This window comes from Nannobrachium achirus (genome assembly GCF_963921795.1).
Source record: "Nannobrachium achirus genome assembly, chromosome: 16".
In the NCBI taxonomy this organism is placed as follows: domain Eukaryota; kingdom Metazoa; phylum Chordata; class Actinopteri; order Myctophiformes; family Myctophidae; genus Nannobrachium; species Nannobrachium achirus.
In genome coordinates, this window is record NC_137823.1 from 5477420 (window position 1) to 5500710 (window position 23291).

The 23291-nt window shown below is 40.9% G+C and overlaps 1 protein-coding gene across 1 annotated transcript in view; it reads right to left on the reverse strand.

Moving 5' to 3' along the window:
- Positions 1 to 23089, reverse strand: part of fig4a (FIG4 phosphoinositide 5-phosphatase a) — a 135181-nt gene extending 112092 nt beyond the window's left edge. The window contains exons 1-5 of the mRNA XM_080744384.1: positions 22792 to 23089; positions 19277 to 19375; positions 16161 to 16284; positions 3852 to 4008; positions 551 to 601 (exon numbers count right to left, since the gene is read on the reverse strand). Coding sequence (XP_080600510.1) covers positions 551 to 601; positions 3852 to 4008; positions 16161 to 16284; positions 19277 to 19375; positions 22792 to 22854 — 494 coding nt within the window. The 5' untranslated portion in view covers positions 22855 to 23089. The remainder of the gene's footprint in view (positions 1 to 550; positions 602 to 3851; positions 4009 to 16160; positions 16285 to 19276; positions 19376 to 22791) is intronic.
- Positions 23090 to 23291: the final 202 nt, after the last annotated feature.

Sequence of the window (23291 nt, forward strand, 5' to 3'; positions counted from 1 at the left end):
AATCGGGCCTCCTGGTGGCCGAGCAAACTTTGGAAGTCAATCTTTTCCGTTCAGGAAAATCTGAAAACCTTGTTTCATTTAATGACTACTGTCTCTATAGTCATTTGCGTGATAATTTGGACAAAATCTGCAGGAGTACTGTCAAAATATTTCTTTAGAAAAGATTGGGTCAGAGCTGGACACACTTACCGACTTATGGACGGACAGGGTGCAAAACATAGTCTCGGTGAAATAAACATAGTAATTTGTGGACAGACAACTGCTGTAGGATAAGTTAGTTTGATTGGAATTGAAACATTAACATATCTATCTATCTATCTATCTCTATATTGGAGACGTTTCTGGTTTTGGCCCTATTCTGCTAAGCTTCAAAACCGCAAATACTAACCCTGTCAGGAGATGATATCTGCCTGGTTTCTATGTTAGGTTGATAAACGAGGGCCTACTGTATATGTGTTCAGTGTACAGTACACTACACTCCCTCTGTTGAAGACAGATCATACAAGTTGGGGCATTTTACTATAGCTTCCTCGGGTCTAGCCTGGCTTACCTGAAATAGAAGTTGCTGGACAGGTCCACATTCTGAAAGATCCGTACATATCTGTGGGACAACCAAATGATACTCGGTCAAACACACATTTAAAATGTGGGAGCTAACAAAGAAAGTTTGGTATACAGCTTTGTGCACAAATAGTGTGTAAAAGTTACTTTTAAATATAAATCCATGAATATCTCTTTGTCTATCTGTGCTGGTTATTATGTTGTTAAATTACAGTAAAATAACTACAAATGCACTTTAACAAGGATTTATAATTATATTCTCCACACTTGTATTCTCCCCATCTTGACAAAATGGTTATATTTTCAGGTTCCGCAGGTCAGCAATTCATTATTGTTAATTGTGGCACGTTTACTAACATGCCAAGTTTGGCTGCACTTGAACAACCGTTCCAGGCTGCCATATCCAGCCCAAGAAACCATAGAAACCTGTGTAAAAAACTGACAAAACTCGTTTTTTTCAGACATTGTGAAAATAGCCGATCTACATGCTCACAACGCCTCGCAGCGCGAGGCGTTGTGAGCATGTAGATCGGCTATTTTCACAATAGAACCGTGTTATACAAAATGTAATGCCTCGTTTCCATGAGGCCTCCCATCTTTGCCATACCCTAGCTTTTGCTGAACTGACGCCACTGGTTTTACTGAGGTTAGGGTTAGGTGCATCTCCGCCCCCCTGACTTTCGTCACCTCCGCGCAGCCAATCACAAGCTTCCGCTGCCTTAACCCAGTTGCTTTTTTGTAACACTCGGACTTAACGACCAGCAAAAAACACTCTCCTCTGCTGGGAAGGCCACTTCAAAGATACACACATAGCTGCACTAAATACAATATATCATCATGCGCGCACACACACACACGCACGCACGCACGCACACAGGTAATGGGCTAGTAATTATGTTAATGCTAATAGGCTCTATGCATATACGCCATTTTGTTCTACTTCCGGGTGTCTTTCGACTTCCTTCACAGGTGTTACTGATGATACGAATTAAGGCTCTGTTTGATTTATTGCACAGTGGTTCTTTAATTTCAAGGACCCCCATAACTCTGTACAAATGGAATCAACAAATGGAATCAAATGGACCCTTGCAGGTCCATTTGCTTCCATTTGTACACTCTCAGAGTTACCCACCTGTATGGGGTCATTTGGAAGCCACTCAAGAACACTTTGAGAACCACTGGTTTAACAGTGTTGCCAGTGAGCCAACATGCACAATATCAGCACCCTGACTCTGTTTGACCAGAATGGAACAGACCCTTCATTAGTATCATCGGTAACACCTGTGAAGGAAGTCGAAAGACACCCGGAAGTAGAACAAAATGACGTATATGCATAGAGCCTATTGTTTATTTGAGCGTTGCAGTTGCTCACTCACGGCCACCTCCTCCTCAGCATGTTAAAACTGTCAGTCTGGATGCATGTCAATGGGTTTGTGGGTCAGACCGGTTCTATGACTGAGAACATGGTGTGATTCCCTCCAAAACAAAGCACTCTGCTGCTGAACAGCAGTGGTTCTCAATATGTGGGCCGGGACCCCCAGGGGGGTCCCCAAATCATTGCGGGGGGTCACCAGATGATTAGCTTAACTCATTTGCCGCGATCCCCGACGGAACCCGAAGATTTCCCGCTCTACCGCCCTGCCATGCCCGAGCAACCCGAAGATTTAATTAGCTTTAATCATTATAAAACAATTAAAAGTATGATCACTGTTTATCAGACTCTTTAGGCCCGCCTCCTAACTGTATCCTGACGCATTTCCTGTTTTGACCGGATCTAGGTTTCCGTATCCGGTCTGAGGCCGCGTCATAGCTCCGCTTCCATAGGTTTGCATGTAAACAAAGGAAGGAGCTGCACGGCCATAGAATGGTCTTTTTTCACACAATTTATTTTTATTTGGAAACTGTTATGAGTCTTTTACCCGCCTGGCAAATGATCTGCGCACAGATCGTCTGTATGTGCGCGAACGTGCCCACGCAGGACCATAGCGCACAGCTCGGCCTTTTACATTTTATGTAAACAGTGGCAGATACCAATGGTATTGTTTTATTCGAAAGCTGTGGTCGGGTCTACACGCCACCTACATGATACACGCACAGATCGTTCACGTGCCCACGTTAAAAGGTAAGGACAATTTGGCAGTTGCCGAGTTCAGCTATGTTTAAAATCGCAGCAAATTAGTTAATGTGAAACATTGTTTTCTCTCTCAACAGTAAACAAACCAGCATGAAGTTTAAGTGTATCGAGGGTATCTGCACATTTCTAAAGTGACAATTTAAGGACTTTTTAATACCTCTAAAATGACAATTAAACATTGGCCAAAATGTCAAATATTAGAGGAAGAAATTGTGAAAATGGCCGATCTACATGCTCACAACGCCTCGCAACGCGAGGCGTTGTGAGCATGTAGATCTGCTATTTTCACAATAGAACCGTGTTATGTTATACAAAATGTAATGCCTCAGCTCTTAGTTCTCTTCAGGATGGGGGGGGGGGGGGGGGTCCCCAGTTAAAATATGATTATTTGGGGGGTCGCGGCCTGAAAAGGTTGAGAACCACTGCTGTACAACAACCCTATGATGTCATTCCCAAACCGCCTAAAAGAAAACCTGATTTGCGCCTGTCCATATTTGGGCATAATCCGATTCGCACAAGGTGATAGGCACTGATGTCAACCTTTGCGTAGACACGCCGATAATTATGTGCTTGACATCAAGACTCAGGCATGTCCATATTTGGTCATAATAGCCTGCCTGCCAGATACGGTAGACACGGTAAACAGGAACCCCCTCGCAAATGAGATACTCTTGAAATGAAACTTTGCTAATCGTGTACTGTAACAGGAGAGTGGTGGAAGACAGAGCAGGGGTCTCCAACAAGGGGTCCGGGACCCCTAGGGGGTCCTCAGAGTTACTACAGGGGGGCCACCAAATCTTGGTGATAGGATCATTCTTTTAAATTAACAACTTGAACCCTCACATCCCTAATCTGAGGAGAACTTTAGCCAAAAATAGCCGATTTACAAGCTCTCAACGCCTAGCGCTGCGAGGCGTTGAGAGCTTGTAGATCGGCTATTTTCAGCAAATAGGTTTGGTGTAGAGGTAAGTTAACTAAAAACACAAATCAAACATAGACTGATGACAGTGCTGTCAAACAAGTCTATGAATCTATCTGTGAAATCAATGAAAATCACACATTTATACAATATGTAGAGGGGGTCCCTGCTTCATCTCTCTCTCAGCTAAGGGGTCCCTGGCCTGAAAATGTTGAAGACCACTGGAGTAGAGCATACCTGGCCTCGTCGGGGTGTGTTACTCGAACAGAGTCGTTGGGAATGTAGATCATGCTGGTGTCTTCAATTTTGTAGATGGAGTGGCCACCGATGTCGGCCATCTTTCGCCGCTTGGTGATCAGCACGATGTAGTAGCCCTCGAGGAAACGTACGAAACCTGCCGGGGGAATAAGTTAAACAGAAAACATTAACTTATTAGGATTAATCTATCAGTTAATTTCTATATATATGGGTAACTGGTCCGATATACATCACTGGCCGGATGGCCAAGAATTTACGCGGCCTTGCCCTTTAGGGTGAGGTCGCATGTCACCCTGAGGCGTCTTACTAGTAATATTACAAAACATTAACCACTTTAGCCCTATTTTATACCTAGGCCAGGGGTCTTCAACGTTTTCAGGCCAAGGACCCCTGAGCTGAGAGAGACATGAAGCAGGGACCCCCTTTACATATTATATAAATGTGTGATACAGATTTTCATTGATTTCATAGATAGATTCATAAACTTGTTTGACAGCACTGTCATTAGTCGGTTAGATTCATGTTGATGTTTTTTATTTATTTTTTACCACTTAAATCATCGTTACTTACAAAACTTGACATTTCACTTTGTACCTTTTTACCTCTAAACAGAACCTATTTGCCGAAAATAGCCGATCTACAAGCTCTCAACGCCTCGCAAGATTGTAGAGCTGCTATTTTTGGCTAAAGTTCTCCTCAAAATTGGGATTGAGGGTTCAAGTGGTTAATTTTAAAAGAATTATCCTATCACACAAAGATTTGGCGGCCCCCCTGTAGTAACTCTGAGGACCCCCTAGGGGTCCCTAGGGGGTCCCTGATGAAGACCCATGACCTAGGCTATTTGAAGGCTCACAACCCACTTCAAATAGGGTTAGGGTTAGATCTGATATTCTTAGGTTTTTCGGGTCGTTTATTCGCGTCACTTTGCTAATTCGCCAGTGTGTAATAACCTTAAAAGGACAAATGTATATACAGGGATATATATATATTTTTAGATTTTTTTAGATTTAGATTGTAATTAGAGAAAAGAAAAGATGAGTGTTTTCATTTACTGCTTTCTATTGTTTTAGCGATTTTGATTTCAGTGGGTGGGGGCAAGCGTACAAGTGGCTAAATATTTATTTTTAGACACAATAAGCCCCCTCAAGTCACATCTGCCCATGAAAGATTGCAGTGCATCTTGGGAATGGGCTTATTGTGTCTAAAAATACATATTTAGTCACTTGTACGCACGGCCCCACCCACTGAAATCAAAATCATTCAAATCGCTAAAACGATAGATAACAGTAAATGAAAACATTTTAACACTTTTTTTTTCTCTCTCTAATTACAATCTAAAAACATGAAGCCTAGTTGTAAAAAAAAACTACGTTGTCCTTTATGGATGGAGCTAGTGCTCAGCTTTGGACGTGTGTTTGAAATGGCATGTGCAAAGTTTAAACTGAGGTGCTCTCATTTATACATTTTTCAACTAAAACTCCCGCTCAGCGCAGGAATAGGCTCTATGCACAGAAGCCATTTTGGCTAGAAGTTGGATGGTCTTCTCACTTCCTTCAGAGGTGTTTCCAATCTATACTATAATTTTGCGAATGTCTGTCTGAGTGTCTGTCTGTCTGAAACAGCGTTTCTCCTCAGTGGCTTGAGCAATTGATCTGAAATCGCATCACCATAAGCATATGAACACACCTGACATAACTGTGAAGCCCGTTTGTCACTTTCACAAATCGGATGCTGTATATTAGCATTTTTATGCTGTATCTACTATCTATTCTGCATCTAGCATGAGGCACATCTATTCTGCATCTAGTTTGAGGCAAAATGTTTAACCAGCTCTGTGTGTGTGTGTGTGTGTGTGTGTGTGTGTGTGTGTGTGTGTGTGTGTGTGCAGGCAGGCGGGTGTGTGTGCAGGCGGGTGGGCGGGCGGGCTGGGGGGGTGACAGTATCTCTGTAGCCATTAAACAAAACGGGTTTCTTACATTGATGCTCCTACATCATGCAAGCACCAGTTAAAGTTACTTTCCATCCCTCATATACTGTGTGCACATGCAGTGCACATCCCATAACCCACACACTGCACATCATTTTGGAGCTCATATCTTTGAACGGGTAAGGGCTAGTAATACTAATGAAGGCTCTGTTCCATTCTGCTCAAACAGAGTCAGGGTGCTGACATTGTGCATGTTGGCTCACTAGAAACACTCTGCTACACCAGGGGGTCTCAAAGTGTGGCCCAGGGACCCTCGTGCTTCCTTGGGCGTTTCAAATGACCCCTTAAAAGGTGTTACTCTGAGAGTGTTCAAATGGAACCAAAATGCAGGCGCAAAAGGTTTGAGAACCACTGTGCAACATGAAATGGAACAGAGCTTTCATTAGTATCATTGGTGACACCTCTGAAGGAAGTGAGAAGACCAGGGGCGTCAATTGGGTATGGCAGGGGTATGCAGCAGCCATACCCTGGGTCCAGGGGGGGAAATAAAAGTTACTTTTAAATATAAATCCATGAATGTCTCTTTGTCTATCTGTGCTGGTTATTATGTTGTTAAATTACAGTAAAATAACTACAAATGCAAAATTGAACAAAATGGTAAGGTATTATAATTATATTCTCCACACTTGTATTCTCCCATCTTGACAAAATGGTATATTCCCAGGTTCCGCAGGTCAGTTGCACAGGTGCAATGCAATATTGTTAATTGCGGCACGTTTACTAACATGCTAAGTTTAGCTGCACTTGAACAACCATTCCAGGCTGCCATATCCAGCCCAAGAAACCGTAGAAACCTGTGTAAAAAAACTGACAAAATTCGTTTTTTTTTCAGACATTGTGAAAATAGCCGATCTACATGCTCACAACGCCTCGCAGCGCGAGGCGTTGTGAGCATGTAGATCTGCTATTTTCACAATAGAACCGTGTTATACAAAATGTAATGCCTCTTTTCCATGAGGACTCCCATCTTTGCCATACCCTAGCTTTTGCTGAACTGACGCCACTGGAGAAGACCATCCAACTTCTCTCCAACATGGCTGCTGTGCATAGGGCCTATTTCACGGAGGCCACGAAGGCCTGCGGCTGCCGTTGCCCCTCAGTTTTGCATTCAAAAAAGTAAGGCCACAGTGGCCTTGATGCCCCGCCTGCATTGTCCCAGCTGATTGTACCATTTTCTCTCTTGTCAATACGTTTTTAAACACCAGTTTGAGATTCTGAATATTAAACTCCCCCCTCGCCATCAAATATATTAGTAATTTGTATTGAATCATTGTTTCATCCGCTGGCCTTCATGCCCTGGGATTTGGCCTTAATGCCCTCAGGAAGATAGAAAGAAACGCCACCAATGGCCAAGTGGCCTTACCCATAAAATAAAGAAAGTCCCACCCTGGCCACAATAGACAATGTAAATAGCATGAATTTGCAGACACCGGAAGTGCTGTGGTTAACTCATTGCATGCCAGGCCCGATAGTCCCGAGATTATTTCAATGTCTTTCCCCGCCAGGCCCGATAATCCAGAGAAAAAATAAAAAAATAAAAAAATATATATATTTTTTTTCAATTTTTTTTTTTCAAAAAACAATTTGGACCCCAAAAACTTTAGTAGGCATGACAGCAATCGCGAAATTGCATGTTTAACCCCCATAGCAACCCCATCTTTCAAACATGGCAGCCATCTTTGTTTACATTTTAGGAAAACATAATGGCTGCTATCTCATGAATGCCTGAATGGATTTCCATTCGGATTTTTTTGTTTGAAAGCTGTGAGCAATGTGGACACACGTGGTGCATTATCTAGGCATGGGTGTGCATGATCCGTGCACTATGAATTACATGGAAGTCTATGGAGACAGAGGCAGGGGAGAGTACGAAGGTATTGTTAAATGGCGGGGAATGTGTTAACGGAAGTTAAGTCATGCAGTCTTCCGGTGAAATTCTCCCGGCGGAAGTAGCACCGTTCTATGCCCTATCAGCCTATGGTCGTAAGCAGGATTTTCTCTTCGCAGATGAGTAAGCCTGGCTATGCGAGGCAAAGAAAGTCCAGGACTGTCCTGCACAAGGACGAATGATGAAATAAACCCATAAAATGTAACATTGTGTTCCACAATGCAATTCCAATGGTGAAAGGGGTGTTCTTTCACCTGGTGAAGGAATGGCGCATTCGGCCAAGCTTCCGAAATACCCGTATGTATGTCTCAAAGAATTGAAAATGATTAGGCGAAATTAGGCCTAGGATTATTGACTGGTTTAACTATTGAAAAATAGCAGATATACAAGCTCAAGCTGCGAGCTTGTAGATCTGCTATTCTTTGAAAAAAATCATGAATATTAGAATTTTGACCCGATTCTATAGTGTCTTTTGAATCCTTCAAAGGTTTTTGGAAAAACCCTATGTTTCTATGTCAGCAATCTGGCCAGCCATCGTCAAAGAAAAGGTCCTTTTCACTTAACTGGAGCTCAATTAGTCTGTTCTTGAGAGACTACTATGTCAGTGGTTCTCAAACCTTTTCATGTGAAGGACCCCCCAAATTATATTTATTTGGCCACGGACCCCCATCTCAAAATATTTAGTTCCAGGGACCACCCAGAAGCAACATTTGAGTTACAAACGTTCGCTTTGAAAATGCATATATTCAAAGATTTGCATAAATTTTCACGACTTTTTCAAAAATAGCAGATCTACAAGCTCGCAGCGCGACAATCGGTGCCGCGCTGCGAGCTTGTATATCTGCTATTTTTCACTAGTTAAAGCATTCAATAATTCTAGGCCTAAATGGGTTAAATAACATGGATGTCACGCCTACCATTGTACAGTTGAGAACTCAACTTGAGACAGATGTCTGACCACACCTCCCTAAGCGTCACGATTATGGGCATGTCATAACAGGCAAACATCCAGCAAAGACATTTGTTGTAGAGAGGAAAAACGATTACAGACTGACCCTTTTGGTCCAACCAAGTGGTTAAACCTTTTTTCATTCCAATCTTTACAGCAGGGGTCTTCAATGTTTTCAGGCCAAGGACGAGAGAGAAGCAGGGACCCCCAAAACCTTTTCATAGATTCCATATAGTTTCATTGTTTGACAGAACGAACGATCATCGGATCATCAGTGTATTTTGGATTCATGTAAATTTGTGTTTTCAGATATTTAACCACTTGAACCATCGATACATAATAAACTCTGTACTTAGTCTGCTCTTTTTCCCCTCTACACCAAAGCTCTTTGCCAAAAAGTGCCGATATTGCTGCTATTTTTTGGCTAAAGTTCTCAGAATAAGGACACTAGGGTTCAAGTGGTTAATATAAAAAAGAAGAAAAAAGTTTCCATCGCATAAAGATTTGGAGGACCCCCTGTAGTAACTCTGAGGACCCCCTAGGGGTCCCGGACCCCCTGTTAAAGACCCCTGGGTTAAACCGTTTTATCATTCCAATCTTTACAGGAAAATGCAGCAAATAATACTGAATTCAACTCCACGTCCAAACGCAAACCGTCATTTCAATGTGTGAAATCGTCTTTGGCCCAGACATTGAGTTTACGGTCATGTTTGCCATCAAAGCATGTAATGTAGGTCAGTGGTGATGCAAGGCATTTGGCATTCAAACGTTCTATTACACCAATTACAACATGCAATTCAGGACACTGGGGGACTATCGTGATCACCAACACAGGAGAAATAAAAAATAGATGGAGCATTGAGCCATCCAGCACAAGATCTTTGCTTCAAAAGGCAACCGTGGATTTTATATTTTGCATCAAAAGCAAAAAAAAAACAGCACTGTATTAGACTCGGCAGAATTGAAAGGGAGGGGGAGCAACAGAGAGAGAGAGAGAGAGAGAGAGAGAGAGAGAGAGAGAGAGAGAGTCTGTATTATTACATTTGTCCTGTTGACATTTCCTTTGTTACATCTCTCTCTGTCACCCTGAACTCAAAGGCTGGCATCTCGGCCAGGGAGATCAACGACACCCTTTTGACAATGCCAGAAATAATTACCGTCCGTGACAACTTTAGCTTAAATAATGTCACGGCTGATGACAGCACAAAAGATTATGAAAAGCCTAATTGTGGGCTCGCCTATAAGGCGAGCACACTTTAGATATTGTCATTATTGTGGGCTCGCCTATAAGGCGAGCACACTTTAGATATTGTCATTATTTATTTATTTATCTATCAGGCAGGCATATCAAGTATCAAAAAACTTCGGTTCCTTTCTACTCCTACATACTTAGTGAGAAAATGAAAATAAAAACATCAATGTGTTCAGTTTACAGTGGCGAAGTGTGCTATTACTTTTTACAGCAATCGGCCAAATGGTGGCGCTGTAGGAAGCCTTCGAAAGTGCGAACTTTGAACAGGTATAGCTCATGCTGTGTTATACATACAGCCATGAAACCTGTATACACTTATGCGTCTCCTCATGCCGAACAACTTTTACCCTCTAACTTTTGACCTCTGACCTTTAGGTCTCCCACAATTCGGAATTATATGAAAAACAGTAAAAATCTATCTCCTCCTGGGTTTTTTTTGTTACGCGCACAAAACTTTTTTCACATGAACTTTGGACCAATACGGTCAGATTTATCTCGGTGGATTTCTTTTAAAGTGAAATATCATTTTTTAATAATTCAATCAATATTGCGGTTTTATGCAAATTATTCTTCGCCCTCTAAATCATACATGCAAAGTTACACGTTCATGGCATTTGGCAAAGATGTGGAGGGTTAGTCAAAGTATCACTGAAACCGATTTTATTCCAATCGGCCAAAGGGGGGCGCTATACGAAGCGTTTGAAAATTCAAACTTCAAACGGGCATAAGTCATGACTCGTTTCGTTTGAAGACACGCAACTTGTTACACGCGTGCTTTGACTCGAGCGGAAGACATCTGTGTCGTTGTTAAGTAAGCTCCGCCCTTCGATTTTCCGCCACTTTGAGCAGTTTGTAAAACGCGTAAACCCGCTTTTATTCTGGAATTTTCGCGTCACGTGCACAAAACTTTTTTTACGTGAACTTTGGACCGATATCTAAAGATCTGTCAGATCGGATTTCTTTAACATTGAAACATGCTTTTTTAAATAATTCAAACAATATTGCAGTTTTATGCAAATTATTCTTCTGCCTCTAAAACATACAAGCAAAGTCACATTTTCAAGACAAAATAGTGTAGAGGGTTAGTTCAAATATCACTGAAACCAATCTTACCCCAAATGGCCAAAGGGGGGCGCTATATAATTTTGAGCAGTTTGTAAAACGCTTAAACCCGTTTTTATTCTAGGATTTTTTTTGCAATTTGCATGAAACATTCTACACGCAATCTAAGGACCTTTATCTAACATGCCTATGAAGTGCACACAAAAAAAATATAAAATAATAATAATAAATATAGCTGCAAGCAGCGATAAAGTGTCCAAAGCCAAAAACACCTCAAATCATGAACACAGCCTGGGATGTGCGTGAAATCTTGCAAGCACATTCCCAATAGGTCAAGGAACAGATACCAACCTTCTCACATTGGCCTGTTATAGCGCCACCAGCGGGTCAACTTTTGCACAACACATTTTTGGAACAAAATGGACCAATCTTTGACGTCAGTAACGTCAAAGAGAGCACTGCCTGCGATCTTGACATTTTGTGCTTTTATAGCCATTGTTTTCTGGCTTGAAGCGAGCCCACAATTGTTTCGAAGGAACAATATTTTTCTAGTGACAATATCTAACCGTCATATCAAGTTCTCCTCAAAACTTCGGTTCCTTTCTACTCCTACATACTTAGACAGAAAATGAAAATAAAAACATCAATGTGTTCAGCTTACAGTGGCGAAGTGTGCTATTATTTTTTACAGCAATCGGCCAAATGGTGGCGCTGTAGGAAGCCTTCGAAAGTGCGAACTTTGAACAGATAGAGCTCATGCTCTGTTATACGTACAGTCATGAAACCTGTATACACCTATGCGTCTCCTCATGCCGAACAACTTTTAAGCTCTGACTTTTGACCTCTGACCTTTAGATCCCCCAGAATTTTGAATTATATAAAAAACAGTAAAAATCTATCTCCTCCTGGGATTTTTGCGTTACACGCACAAAACTTTTTTCACATGAACTTTGGACCAATACGGTCAAACTAGTCTCGGCGGATTTATTTTAAAGTGAAATATAATTTTTTAATAATTTAATCAATATTGCGGTTTTATGCAAATTATTCTTCGGCCTCTAAATCATACATGCAAAGTTACACGTTCATGGCATTTGGCAAAGATGTGGAGGGTTAGTCAAAGTATCACTGAAACCAATTTTATTCCAATCGGCCAAAGGGGGGCGCTATACGAAGCGTCTGAAAATTCAAACTTCAAACGGGCATAAGTCATGACTCGTTTCGTTTGAAGACATGCAACTTGTTACACGCGTGCTTTGACTCAAGCGGAAGACATATGTGTCGTTGTTAAGTAAGCTCCGCCCTTCAATTTTCCACCATTTTGAGCAGTTTGTAAAACGCGTAAACCCGCTTTTATTCTGGAATTTTCGCGTCACGTGCACAAAACTTTTTTTACGTGAACTTTGGACCGATATCTAAAGATCTGTCAGATCGGATTTCTTTAACATTGAAACATGCTTTTTTAAATAATTCAAACAATATTGCATTTTTATGCAAATTATTCTTCTGCCTCTAAAACATACATGCAAAGTCACATTTTCATGACAAAATAGTGTAGAGGGTTAGTTCAAATATCACTGAAACCAATCTTACCCCAAATGGCCAAAGGGGGGCGCTATATAATTTTGAGCAGTTTGTAAAACGCTTAAACCCGTTTTTATTCTAGGATTTTTTTTGCAATTTGCATGAAACATTCTACACGCAATCTAAGGACCTTTATCTAACATGCCTATGAAGTGCACACAAAAAAATTATAAAATAATAATAATAAATATAGCTGCAAGCAGCGATAAAGTGGCCAAAGCCAAAAACACCTCAAATCATGAACACAGCCTGGGATGTGCGTGAAATCTTGCAAGCACATTCCCAATAGGTCAAGGAACAGATACCAACCTTCTCACATTGGCCTGTTATAGCGCCACCAGCGGGTCAACTTTTGCACAACACATTTTTGGAACAAAATGGACCAATCTTTGACGTCAGTAACGTCAAAGAGAGCACTGCCTGCGATCTTGACATTTTGTGCTTTTATAGCCATTGTTTTCTGGCTTGAAGCGAGCCCACAATTGTTTCGAAGGAACAATATTTTTCTAGTTTATTTATCTATCAGTCATATAGTAGACGGGAACTTCGGTTCCTTTCTACTCCTACATACTTAGTGAGAAAATGAAAATAAAAACATCAATGTGTTCAGCTTACTGTGGCGCAGTGTGCTATTACTTTTTACAGCAATCGGCCAAATGGTGGCGCTGTAGGAAGCCTTCGCAAGTGCGAACTTTGAACAGGTATAGCTCATGCTGTGTTATACATACAGCCATGAAACCTGTATACACTTATGCGTCTCCTCATGCCAAACAACTTTTACCCTCTAACTTTTGACCTCTGACCTTTAGGTCTCCCACAATTCGGAATAATATGAAAAACAGTAAAAATCTATCTCCTCCTGGGTTTTTTTCGTTACGCGCACGAAACTTTTTTCACATGAACTTTGGACCAATACGGTCAAACTAGTCTCGGCGGATTTCTTTTAAAGTGAAATATATTTTTTTAATAATTCAATCAATATTGCGGTTTTATGCAAATTATTCTTCGGCCTCTAAATCATACATGCAAAGTTACACGTTCATGGCATTTGGCAAAGATGTGGAGGGTTAGTCAAAGTATCACTGAAACCAATTTTATTCCAATCGGCCAAAGGGGGGCGCTATACGAAGCGTTTGAAAATTCAAACTTCAAACGGGCATAAGTCATGACTCGTTTCGTTTGAAGACATGCAACTTGTTACACGCGTGCTTTGACTCAAGCGGAAGACATCTGTGTCGTTGTTAAGTAAGCTCCGCCCTTCAATTTTCCGCCATTTTGAGCAGTTTGTAAAACGCGTAAACCCGCTTTTATTCTGGAATTTTCGCTCCACGTGCACAAAACTTTTTTTACGTGAACTTTGGACCGATATCTAAAGATCTGTCAGATCGGATTTCTTTAAAATTGAAACATGCTTTTTAAAATAAATTCAATGAATATTGCAGTTTTATGCAAATTATTCTTCTGCCTCTAAATCATACATGCAAAGTAACATGTTCATGGCATTTGGCAAAGATGTAGAGTGTTAGTCCAAATATCACTAAAACCAGTCTTACCCCAAATGGCCAAAGGGGCGCGCTATATCATTTTGAGCAGTTTGTGAAACACTTAAACCCGTTAGGATTTTTTTTTTTGCAATTTGCATGAAACATTCTACACACAATCTAAGGACCTTTATCTAATATGCCTTTGAAATGCACACACACAAAAATAATAATAATAATGAATATAGCTGCAAGCAGCGATAAAGTGGCCAAAGCCAAAAACACCTCAAATCATGAACACAGCCTGCAATGTGCGTGAAATCTTGCAAGCACATTCCCAATAGGTCAAGGAACAGATACCACCCTTCTTACATTGGCCTGTTATAGCGCCACCAGCGGGTCAACTTTTGCACAACACATTTTTGGAACAAAATGGACCAATCTTTGACGTCAGTAACGTCAAAGAGAGCACTGCCTGCGATCTTGACATTTTGTACTTTTATAGCCATTGTTTTCTGGCTTGAAGCGAGCCCACAATTGTTTCGAAGGAACAATATTTTTCTAGTTATAAGATGTTACACAACAATAAGTAGGTGGGTCAGACAAAAAGCAGAGTTAACGGCATATTGGCTATTCTTCAGACCTTGAGCTTTACATGCTACACTGACACTCAGCTTGCCATGCTTGTTCTCACACACGGGAAGCAACAGAATCCCATCTCTGCAGTTATCAATCAGTAATTATTTAGGATCAGACCCTTCCTCACCCAGGAGTCAGCCCAGCTCCTTATCTAGATGTCCACATCCCTGTGGCGCGACCTCGCCCTTTTGTTGCTCTAAGTCGTCCTGGATTAAGAGCATCTGCTTCAGCACTTGGATGAAGAGGTTGGACATGCATGCATTGTCTGCTTTGATTTAAATTATTAAAGGTGATACACCATGAAATTTCACTTTTCCTATTTTAAAACCTTTTTGGGGGGGTCCCACTAGCACTTTCTATCCTCACAAAGTCCCATTTCTGGCCGTTGTGTCTTTCTCTGGTTTTGAGAAGGCGAAGGTTAAAAGTATCCCACGGGTTCTCAAAACAGGCTATCCAGAAGATTTTGGGGGGGGGGGTGGCGCAGTTCAGGCCAAAGGTTTGTACTGCAGCTGAAAATGCTCTGAGAGCCATTCAAAAATGAGAGAGGCTCTCTATTCAGGAGTGGTAATTTAGCCTCAAACCTTTTGAAAAACGTTTTTGGGACATAAAAAATATGACATAAATACTTTTTAAATGCATGGTGTATCACCTTTAAGACATACTGTACTGTATTGCATGACTATAAGTTACATTACTATTTGATCCTATATTTTAGTTCTATTATCATTTGGTTACTTTAAAGTTTAAACACCCTTATAAGACAGCACAAGTCACATAGCACTATTCAACAGAATGCCAAGCTCTGTGTCCTCTCCCAGCACATTTATCTTTACACCGTATAGTAGAAGTCTTCAACCTTTTCAGACCAAGGACCCCTTAGTTGAGAGAGAGATGAAGCAGGGACCCCCACAACATTTTCATAGATTCCTAATAGTTTCATCGTTTGACAGCACAATCATCAGTGTATTTTGGATTCATGTCAATTTGTGTTTTCAGATATTTAACCACTTGAACCGTCATTACCTAATTAATCTATCAAGACAGCCTCAGAGAGAGACAGACCGATAGGTGTCGCCCTTTCTTTGACGATGGGTTCCCAGATTGTTACCTAATAAACTTGACCTTTTACTATGTACTTAGTCTGCTCTTGTTCCCCTCTAAACCAAACCTCTTTGCCGAAATTAGCCGATCTACAAGCTCACAACGCCCCGCAGCGCGGGGCGTTGTGAGCTTGTAGATCTGCTATTTTTGTCTAAAGTTCTCCGAATATGGACGCTAGGGTTCAAGTGGTTACTATAAAAAGGCAAAAAAAAAAGGTTTCTACCAGATTTGGAGGACCCCCTGTAGTAACTCTGAGGACCCCCTAGGGGTCCCGGACCCCCTGTTGAAGACCCCTTGTCCTACAGTAATGATGAGGTGAACAGAGGGTGCAGGGATCTTTCTTACCCACGATGCCATAGGCTGACACGGCCCTGGACAGGCCAGAGTTCCCCTTCTGGCCGATCTTGGTGCGGTTCCCCAGATCCAGGCGCCCCAGCAGCTCCCTGACCTCCTGCTGGGTGTACACATGCTGGACGACACAGAGACACACCCATGAGTCTATAGCAGGGTTCCCCAATTAGTTTTCCCCAAGGGCCGAATCATGTCTAGGGTACCAAGCCGAGGGCCACAACATTGCAGGGGGCGACGGCGGCGTTCCCGCTACTCCAGCGACAGTTCAGATATCGTCGTTGTCGGGTGAAAATCTTGCATGTCCAAAACCGTTCGTTTTGCATTTATCATTTTTTAAATTATTTAAACTAGTGAAAACAGCCGATCTACAAGCACACAACGCCTCGCACCGCGAGGCGTTGTGTGCTTGTAGATCTGCTGTTTTCACTATTTTTGTGCGACAGCCTTGTATGATTTGCGAAAGAACGTACACATTTGTAGAAACAGGATTTCCACCCGACAACGACGATATACTAGAGTTGTTGCTGCTCTTATACCACCATTATTACTGGGGTGGTGTGGGCCAGACAGTAGCCCCCCGCGGGCCGCAAATGGCCCACGGGCCACCTATTGGGGAACCCTGGTCTATAGGGTTACACCCAGCCACTCCGACATGTCCCCTTTCCGACACGTCTCCATTCCGACACTAACCCCATCTCTAGCCCTTACCCTAAACTTAACCACTATGGGAGTGTCGCCACTCCGACAATAAGAAGTCAATTTCGGAGTGGCGACATGTCGGAATGGAGAGCGACACCGACACCCAGTCTAACGTAGGGCTGTCACAATTATTACACAATCGTCTAATCGCAAATATTTGACATAATCGCAATTATTTTGTGATAATCGTCATAATCGTTTACATGTTGTTTTATTTTTATATATGTTCAAACATTTAAAAAAATAGTGGAAATAGCAGATCTACAAGCAGCTTGTAGATCTGCTATTTCCACTATCAATGTTCTTTTTAAAGTGTAATGTTGTCAAATATGTCCTTAATTTCTTTGTATATTTAGGTTATGTGTCATATCTGCCATGTGCAACTTCAAAGCCTACAAGCCAAAGAGAAATGTAATTGTAAATGACAAAAACAATTAAATCGTTAATCGCAATTATTTGAGTGACAATTAATCGTCATGTAAAATGTCATAATCGTCACAGCCCTATCGACATCCAAACAGAACTGAACTAATCAGAACAAACCAAGTAAAACACAGAGAGAAAATTAAGACGTAAGACTTGGTGCACATTTTCAAATAGGCAAGTTATTTCCGGTGACAGAACTTAGGGAACACAACATTTTTTAGCTGATCTCCTTCATTTTTAGGCAATCAACTGCTCCTCAAATTATGCAACATTGCACAGAGCTACTACAGCCACATTATTATTGCTGGCCTATTATCACAACAGAGAAAAAAAAATCTATTCTTGTAATGAACTGCAATTGCACCAAACCGACTAAAAGAACCATCAAACATATAATTTTCCGAATGTCTGTCTGAGTGAGTGAGTGAGTGAGTGAGTGAGTGAGTGTCTGTCTGAAACAGCGTTTCTCCTCAGTGGCTGGAGCAATTGATCTGAAATCGCATCACCATTAGCATATGAACACACCTGACATAACTGTGAAGCCCGTTTGTCACTTTCACAAATCATATGCTGTATCTCTGTAGCCATTAAACGAAACGGGTATTTCTTACATTGATGCTCCTACATATTATCATGCAAGCACCAGATAAAGTTACTTTCCATCCCTCATATACTGTGTGCACAGTGCACATCCCATAACCCACACACTGCACATCATTTCGGAGCTCATATCTTTGAACGGGTAAGGGCTAGTCTACACTAAATGGCAAATATTATGCGTGTGTACAAAGATTTCCTTTATTTATTTATTTTAATTTTACATAGCTGTGTTTTTGGAATGAGCTTTGGCCCAGGATTTAGTACAGTACAGTAATTCAATATGGCACAATCTTCTTGCACATGAACCAGGAGAAAATAAAACTACAGTGTCGCCTTTTTCTGCTAAAACTAATCACCTGTGGCTCTTTAACACATTCTCAAGCACTGATCATAGAACAGCGTGTTAACACATTCTCAAGCACTGATCATAGAACAGCGTGTTAAAATGAAAAAAATGAAAAAATGCACGCCCTCTCTGGGTCTAATATTTACTGGAACAGGCTGATGGATATACCGTAATGGATACTTTATAATAACAAACCCATAATAATCATAATCACCCACAATGAGAACAACAACTCAAGTCTCGGTTCACAGATCGTGGTAATGAGCAGCGGTGGAGAGGGAGAAAAGCACTCATCAGCGAAGCTGTCATGTACATTATCCCATTTAGGCCTAAAATTATTGGATGCTTTAACTATAAAAAAATAGCAGATATACAAGCTCACAGCGCTGTGAGCTTGTAGATCTGCTATTTTTGAAACGTTGTGAAAATATGTGCTAATCTTTGAATATATGTATTTTTAAAGCAAACGTTTGTAACTCAAATATTGCTTCTGGGGGGTCCCTGGAACTAAATATTTTGGGTTTTGGGTCCGTGGCCAAATACATATCATTTTGGGGGTCCTTCACTTGAAAAGGTTTGAGAACCACTGACATAGCAGTCTCTCAAGAACAGACTAAACTGAGCTCCAGTTAAGTGAAAAGGACCCTTTCTTTGACGATGGCGGGCCAGGTTGCTGACACACAAACATGGGTTTTTCCAAAAACCTTAGAAGGATTCAAAAGACACTTATAGAATCGGGTCAAAAATTCTAATTTTCAAAAATTTTCAAAAATAGCAGATCTACAAGCTCGCAGCGCGGCACTCGGTGCCGCGCTGTGAGCTTGTATATCTGCTATTTTTCAATAGTTAAAGTATAAAATAATGATACACAATATAGTGTACCCGTTCTGAATGGGTTATTGCAGTATTGGGCCAGCCAAGAGTGAGTGATTGTACAGCTTTTCCCCAGGCGTTTGCCTACTGTATTACATAAGAGTATACATTAGCACGCCGTTAAGCACAGTAATGCGGCGAGGGAATAAGCGCGTGGGCCTCTCACCTTGTCATCAATTATCACCAGGTCCTTGGGTTCAGTGCGGTCAATCTTGAGGACGCGGTGTTTGGTCTGGGCCTGATTGCTCCCCACCAGAAAATACCTCTGCAAAAGACAACATGTTTAAGCCACTGGTTCCCAAGTAGGGCTGTCACAATTATTTTTTCATAATCGTCACAATTGTTTCCATGTTGAAAGATCCTGATATATTTTTTTAAAGTAAACAATTGTAGAAATAGCAGATCTACAAGCTCACAACGCGTTGCATCGCGATGCGTTGTGAGCTTGTAGATCGGCTATTTCCACCATCAATGTTCTTTTTTTAAGTATAAAGTTGTCAAATATATATTTGTATGTTTAGGTTATGTGTCATATCGGCCATGTGCATATATATATGGGACCCCTTAATTTTGTTCCCTACATTTTTAAGAAAAAACATTTTTAAGAAGAAAAAAAACATTCCGTAAAAAGCTAAGATTTTCATCAATAAAAGAAAAATGCAAGGATTTTTCTAAGTAATTTCATTAACAAACAAAAGAAAAATCGAAGAAGTAGTGAAAATAGCCGATCTACAAGCTCACAGCGCGACGCTTCGCTTTGGGCCCAGAGAGCCTACCTAGTGGCAGAAGTACACACGGCACCAGGCTGAGGGGAACAGAACGTCTAGATGTTCTGAGGAGGAGTTTAGGAACAGCACGTGCCTTCATTCCCTTGCACATCTTAGAGATGTCACTTCAAGTTTGTGCTGCCAGATCGTTATCTTATTCCACATTGTGGTGAGAGACTTTCTATTCACTGTGTTACACTCAGGGAGAACTCCTTGTGCCCAACTGCTGCGGTATACGGCCATTTGAATTCTTTAACCCTTTCTTGAAACTGCAAATGATGGGAGCAATGAGCTACAACACACTTTTACACACTTTTTGAGAATGACAATAAATTTCAATCTGAATCTGAATTACGTAACAAAAATGTAAAAGGATGTTAAATGATCTTTTCATTAAACGTCTGCATTTATTGTATGATTTATCAGGCCACGACCCCCGAAATAATCATATTTTAACTGGGGACCGCTCCACCCTGACGAACACTAAGAGTTGAGGCATTACATTTTGTATAACACGGTTCTATTGTGAAAATAGCAGATCTACATACAACGCCTTGCAACGCGTTGTGAGCATGTAGATCGGCTATTTTCACAATTTCAGCCGCTAACATTCGACAATTTGGCCAATGTTTCATTTGTCATTTTAGAGGTATTAAAAGGTCCTTAAATTGTCACTTTATAAATGTGCAGATACCCTCTATACCAGGGGTGGGCAACTTTGATGCTGGAGAGGGCCTCTATATTTCCACCTTCACTCCAGAGGGCCACAATGCATATTGCTACGTCCTACTTTGTCATTCTAGTATTGCAAACAATAGAAGCAAAAATAGCAGATCTGCTGCGATGCGTTTTGAGCTTGTAGATCGGCTATTTTTGCTTCTTTTGAATTGGAATCCTGAATAACTTTTGGTTATTTCTTAATTAGAATCGTGAAATGTAACATTTTGATTTAATTTCAAACGCATTTAGTTATATACTCATGTTAACTTTATGAACCTAAATACAAATGCAAATACATTGGACATAAGAAAAGACATTTTAATACACCTATACTAGTCATTAAGCTACTAATAGACTGACAGAATTTAAGCAGATCATGTTTAGAATTGCAACAGCTGAAATCAATAATATATTCAGTATTCAGGTATTAACCTGTGGGCCGCATCAACTGAAGGTGGGGGCCGCATGTGGCCCCCGGGCCGCCAGTTGCCCATGTATGCTCTATACACTTACACGTCATGTTGGTTTGTTTACTGTTGTGTGAGAAAACAATGTTTGACATTAAGTTAATCATCTTGGGACCCCCCAACATAATTTGGGGACCCCCCTGGGGGCCCCCGACCGACAGGTTGAGAACCACTGTGCTAGGCTACAATCTATACAGTAGTGTGCAGTGGAAGTTAAATATTTCTTAAATGTCTTTCTTCAAGTAAATTTTCTTCACACTAGGTTTTTATCCACCATGGAGTGTCCAGATGGAACATTGTGTTTTGATATTGATCTGCTGTGGGCGATTTTGTCCTATTCCGCACTCTGTCGATTACTACACTCTGGCCCAGAACTATCTAAACCAGTGGCCGGTTGTCAACATGATGTCCGAGTTTCCCCAAATAACTGATTATTACATGTACATGTCATGTACAGTTTTATTGTATCAGAGTTTATAGTTATAAAGTAGGGGTGGGCGATAGTGTGATAATTATCGCTGAGACGATACAATGTCTTCACGATAATATCGTGAAGACTACCTCTGAAAAGTCTTCAGAGGTTCATCGTATATGTCGTGATACAATCCTGTTTTAAGCGTCACAAAAAAAATCCTGTTTAAGCGTTAATACAGAGATTCATTGCAGAATTCAATTTAAACCTGCATTTTGGTCTAAATCAATAGTTCTCAAACTTTAAAATGTCAAGGTCAACACTTAACTCTGACAGTATACAAATGAAACCAATTGGACCCGTAGGGGTCCATTTGGTTTCATTTGTATAATGTCAGAGTTACATACTTGTAAAGTTCAATTTAGACCCCCCAAAAGGAACCAAGAGAGTCTAGTTTTTGTCAAGTAACTTGAAAAATATCCATAAAAACCAACGCGAAAAAGGATCGTGATAAAATCATGTATCGTGATACAGCTTGGGAAAATATTGTGATATTGTATTTTTCCATATCGCCCACCCATATTCTGGACAGAATGAAGCACCATATCAAACCAATTAATGTCAAACAATCAAAATGTTCTTCTTATAGGTTGGGGATTAAAAGCTTGTGAGCATCAAACTGGGGTCCATGAACTTGAAATGATAAAGGTTGAGAATCACTGGACACAAGACACAGAACTGGTCCAAGATGAAACAACAGTGGGGGAATGACAACCCCCAAGATGTGTTTCTCTCTGACTTATACACCAAATCAAAAGCAAAATGTCTCAACCTATCTTGTACTGCCATCTAGTGGGTAAGGTTAGACATTCAGAATTCAAGATATTTCATAATTCTTTCTCAATGCATAGTTCTGCTTCAATTCACATGATCACATCACATGATCACAGGCATTTCTTGCACTATTCGTATTTTGTAACGGAATAGGACGGGGTGGGGGGGAAGGAGGGTCGAGCTTTGAAAGCATCCAAAGAAATGCCTTGCTCATTGCGTTGCATTGTGTAAAACATTATTCACAAGCTCTGGTCTAGAGATAATCATTTGCTATTCACAACATACAGTGTTTGCAACAGGACAAGGCAATGTGCAACTTAATTGTGCATCAAGAAACCAGAAAATACAAACAAAGGCAATATGAATCAGAAATTCAGAATCATTGTGCTTCATTGGGGAGCGTTGTTGTCTGTTTATGAGTTGTGTAGAGGAGGCCAATGCTATCATAACATCAAATATGAATCATATACTTATTACTTACTGCTCTGGTTTCGTACAGAACCATCCTCTGTACACATCTGATGAACCCTGCTGACTGAGGCATGATTAAGATGTCTGATTATTTAACTAAATCCAGTAAAACAGAGGAGCTGCAAGGAACACAGCTTTAATGTTAGCTATAAGCTAACTGTACTTTACATACAAACTCTATTGCCGATAATATGCCTTTCTAGAGGGTCAAACCAGCTGCTACCAAGCTTCGGGTTATCATAAGAAACCTGTAAAATGTCTATTTTGGGCGTTTTGTTCATGAGAAGCTGCAGTAATAACGGCACAGAGCAGCATGTTGTTCCTCCATTATGTTCAGTCAGCTGACAGACTGTCTGTCTCCAGCTGATACGGGCACCGCGCACAGACAAAAAGGTTCGCGAACGCTTTGTTAAAGGAGTAGTTCACCCCCCAAATAACTTTTTTTCTATTGATTTCTCAGTAAGTTGAATAATATTTTTTTGTATTTGTCGCATTCCTAAGACAACATTT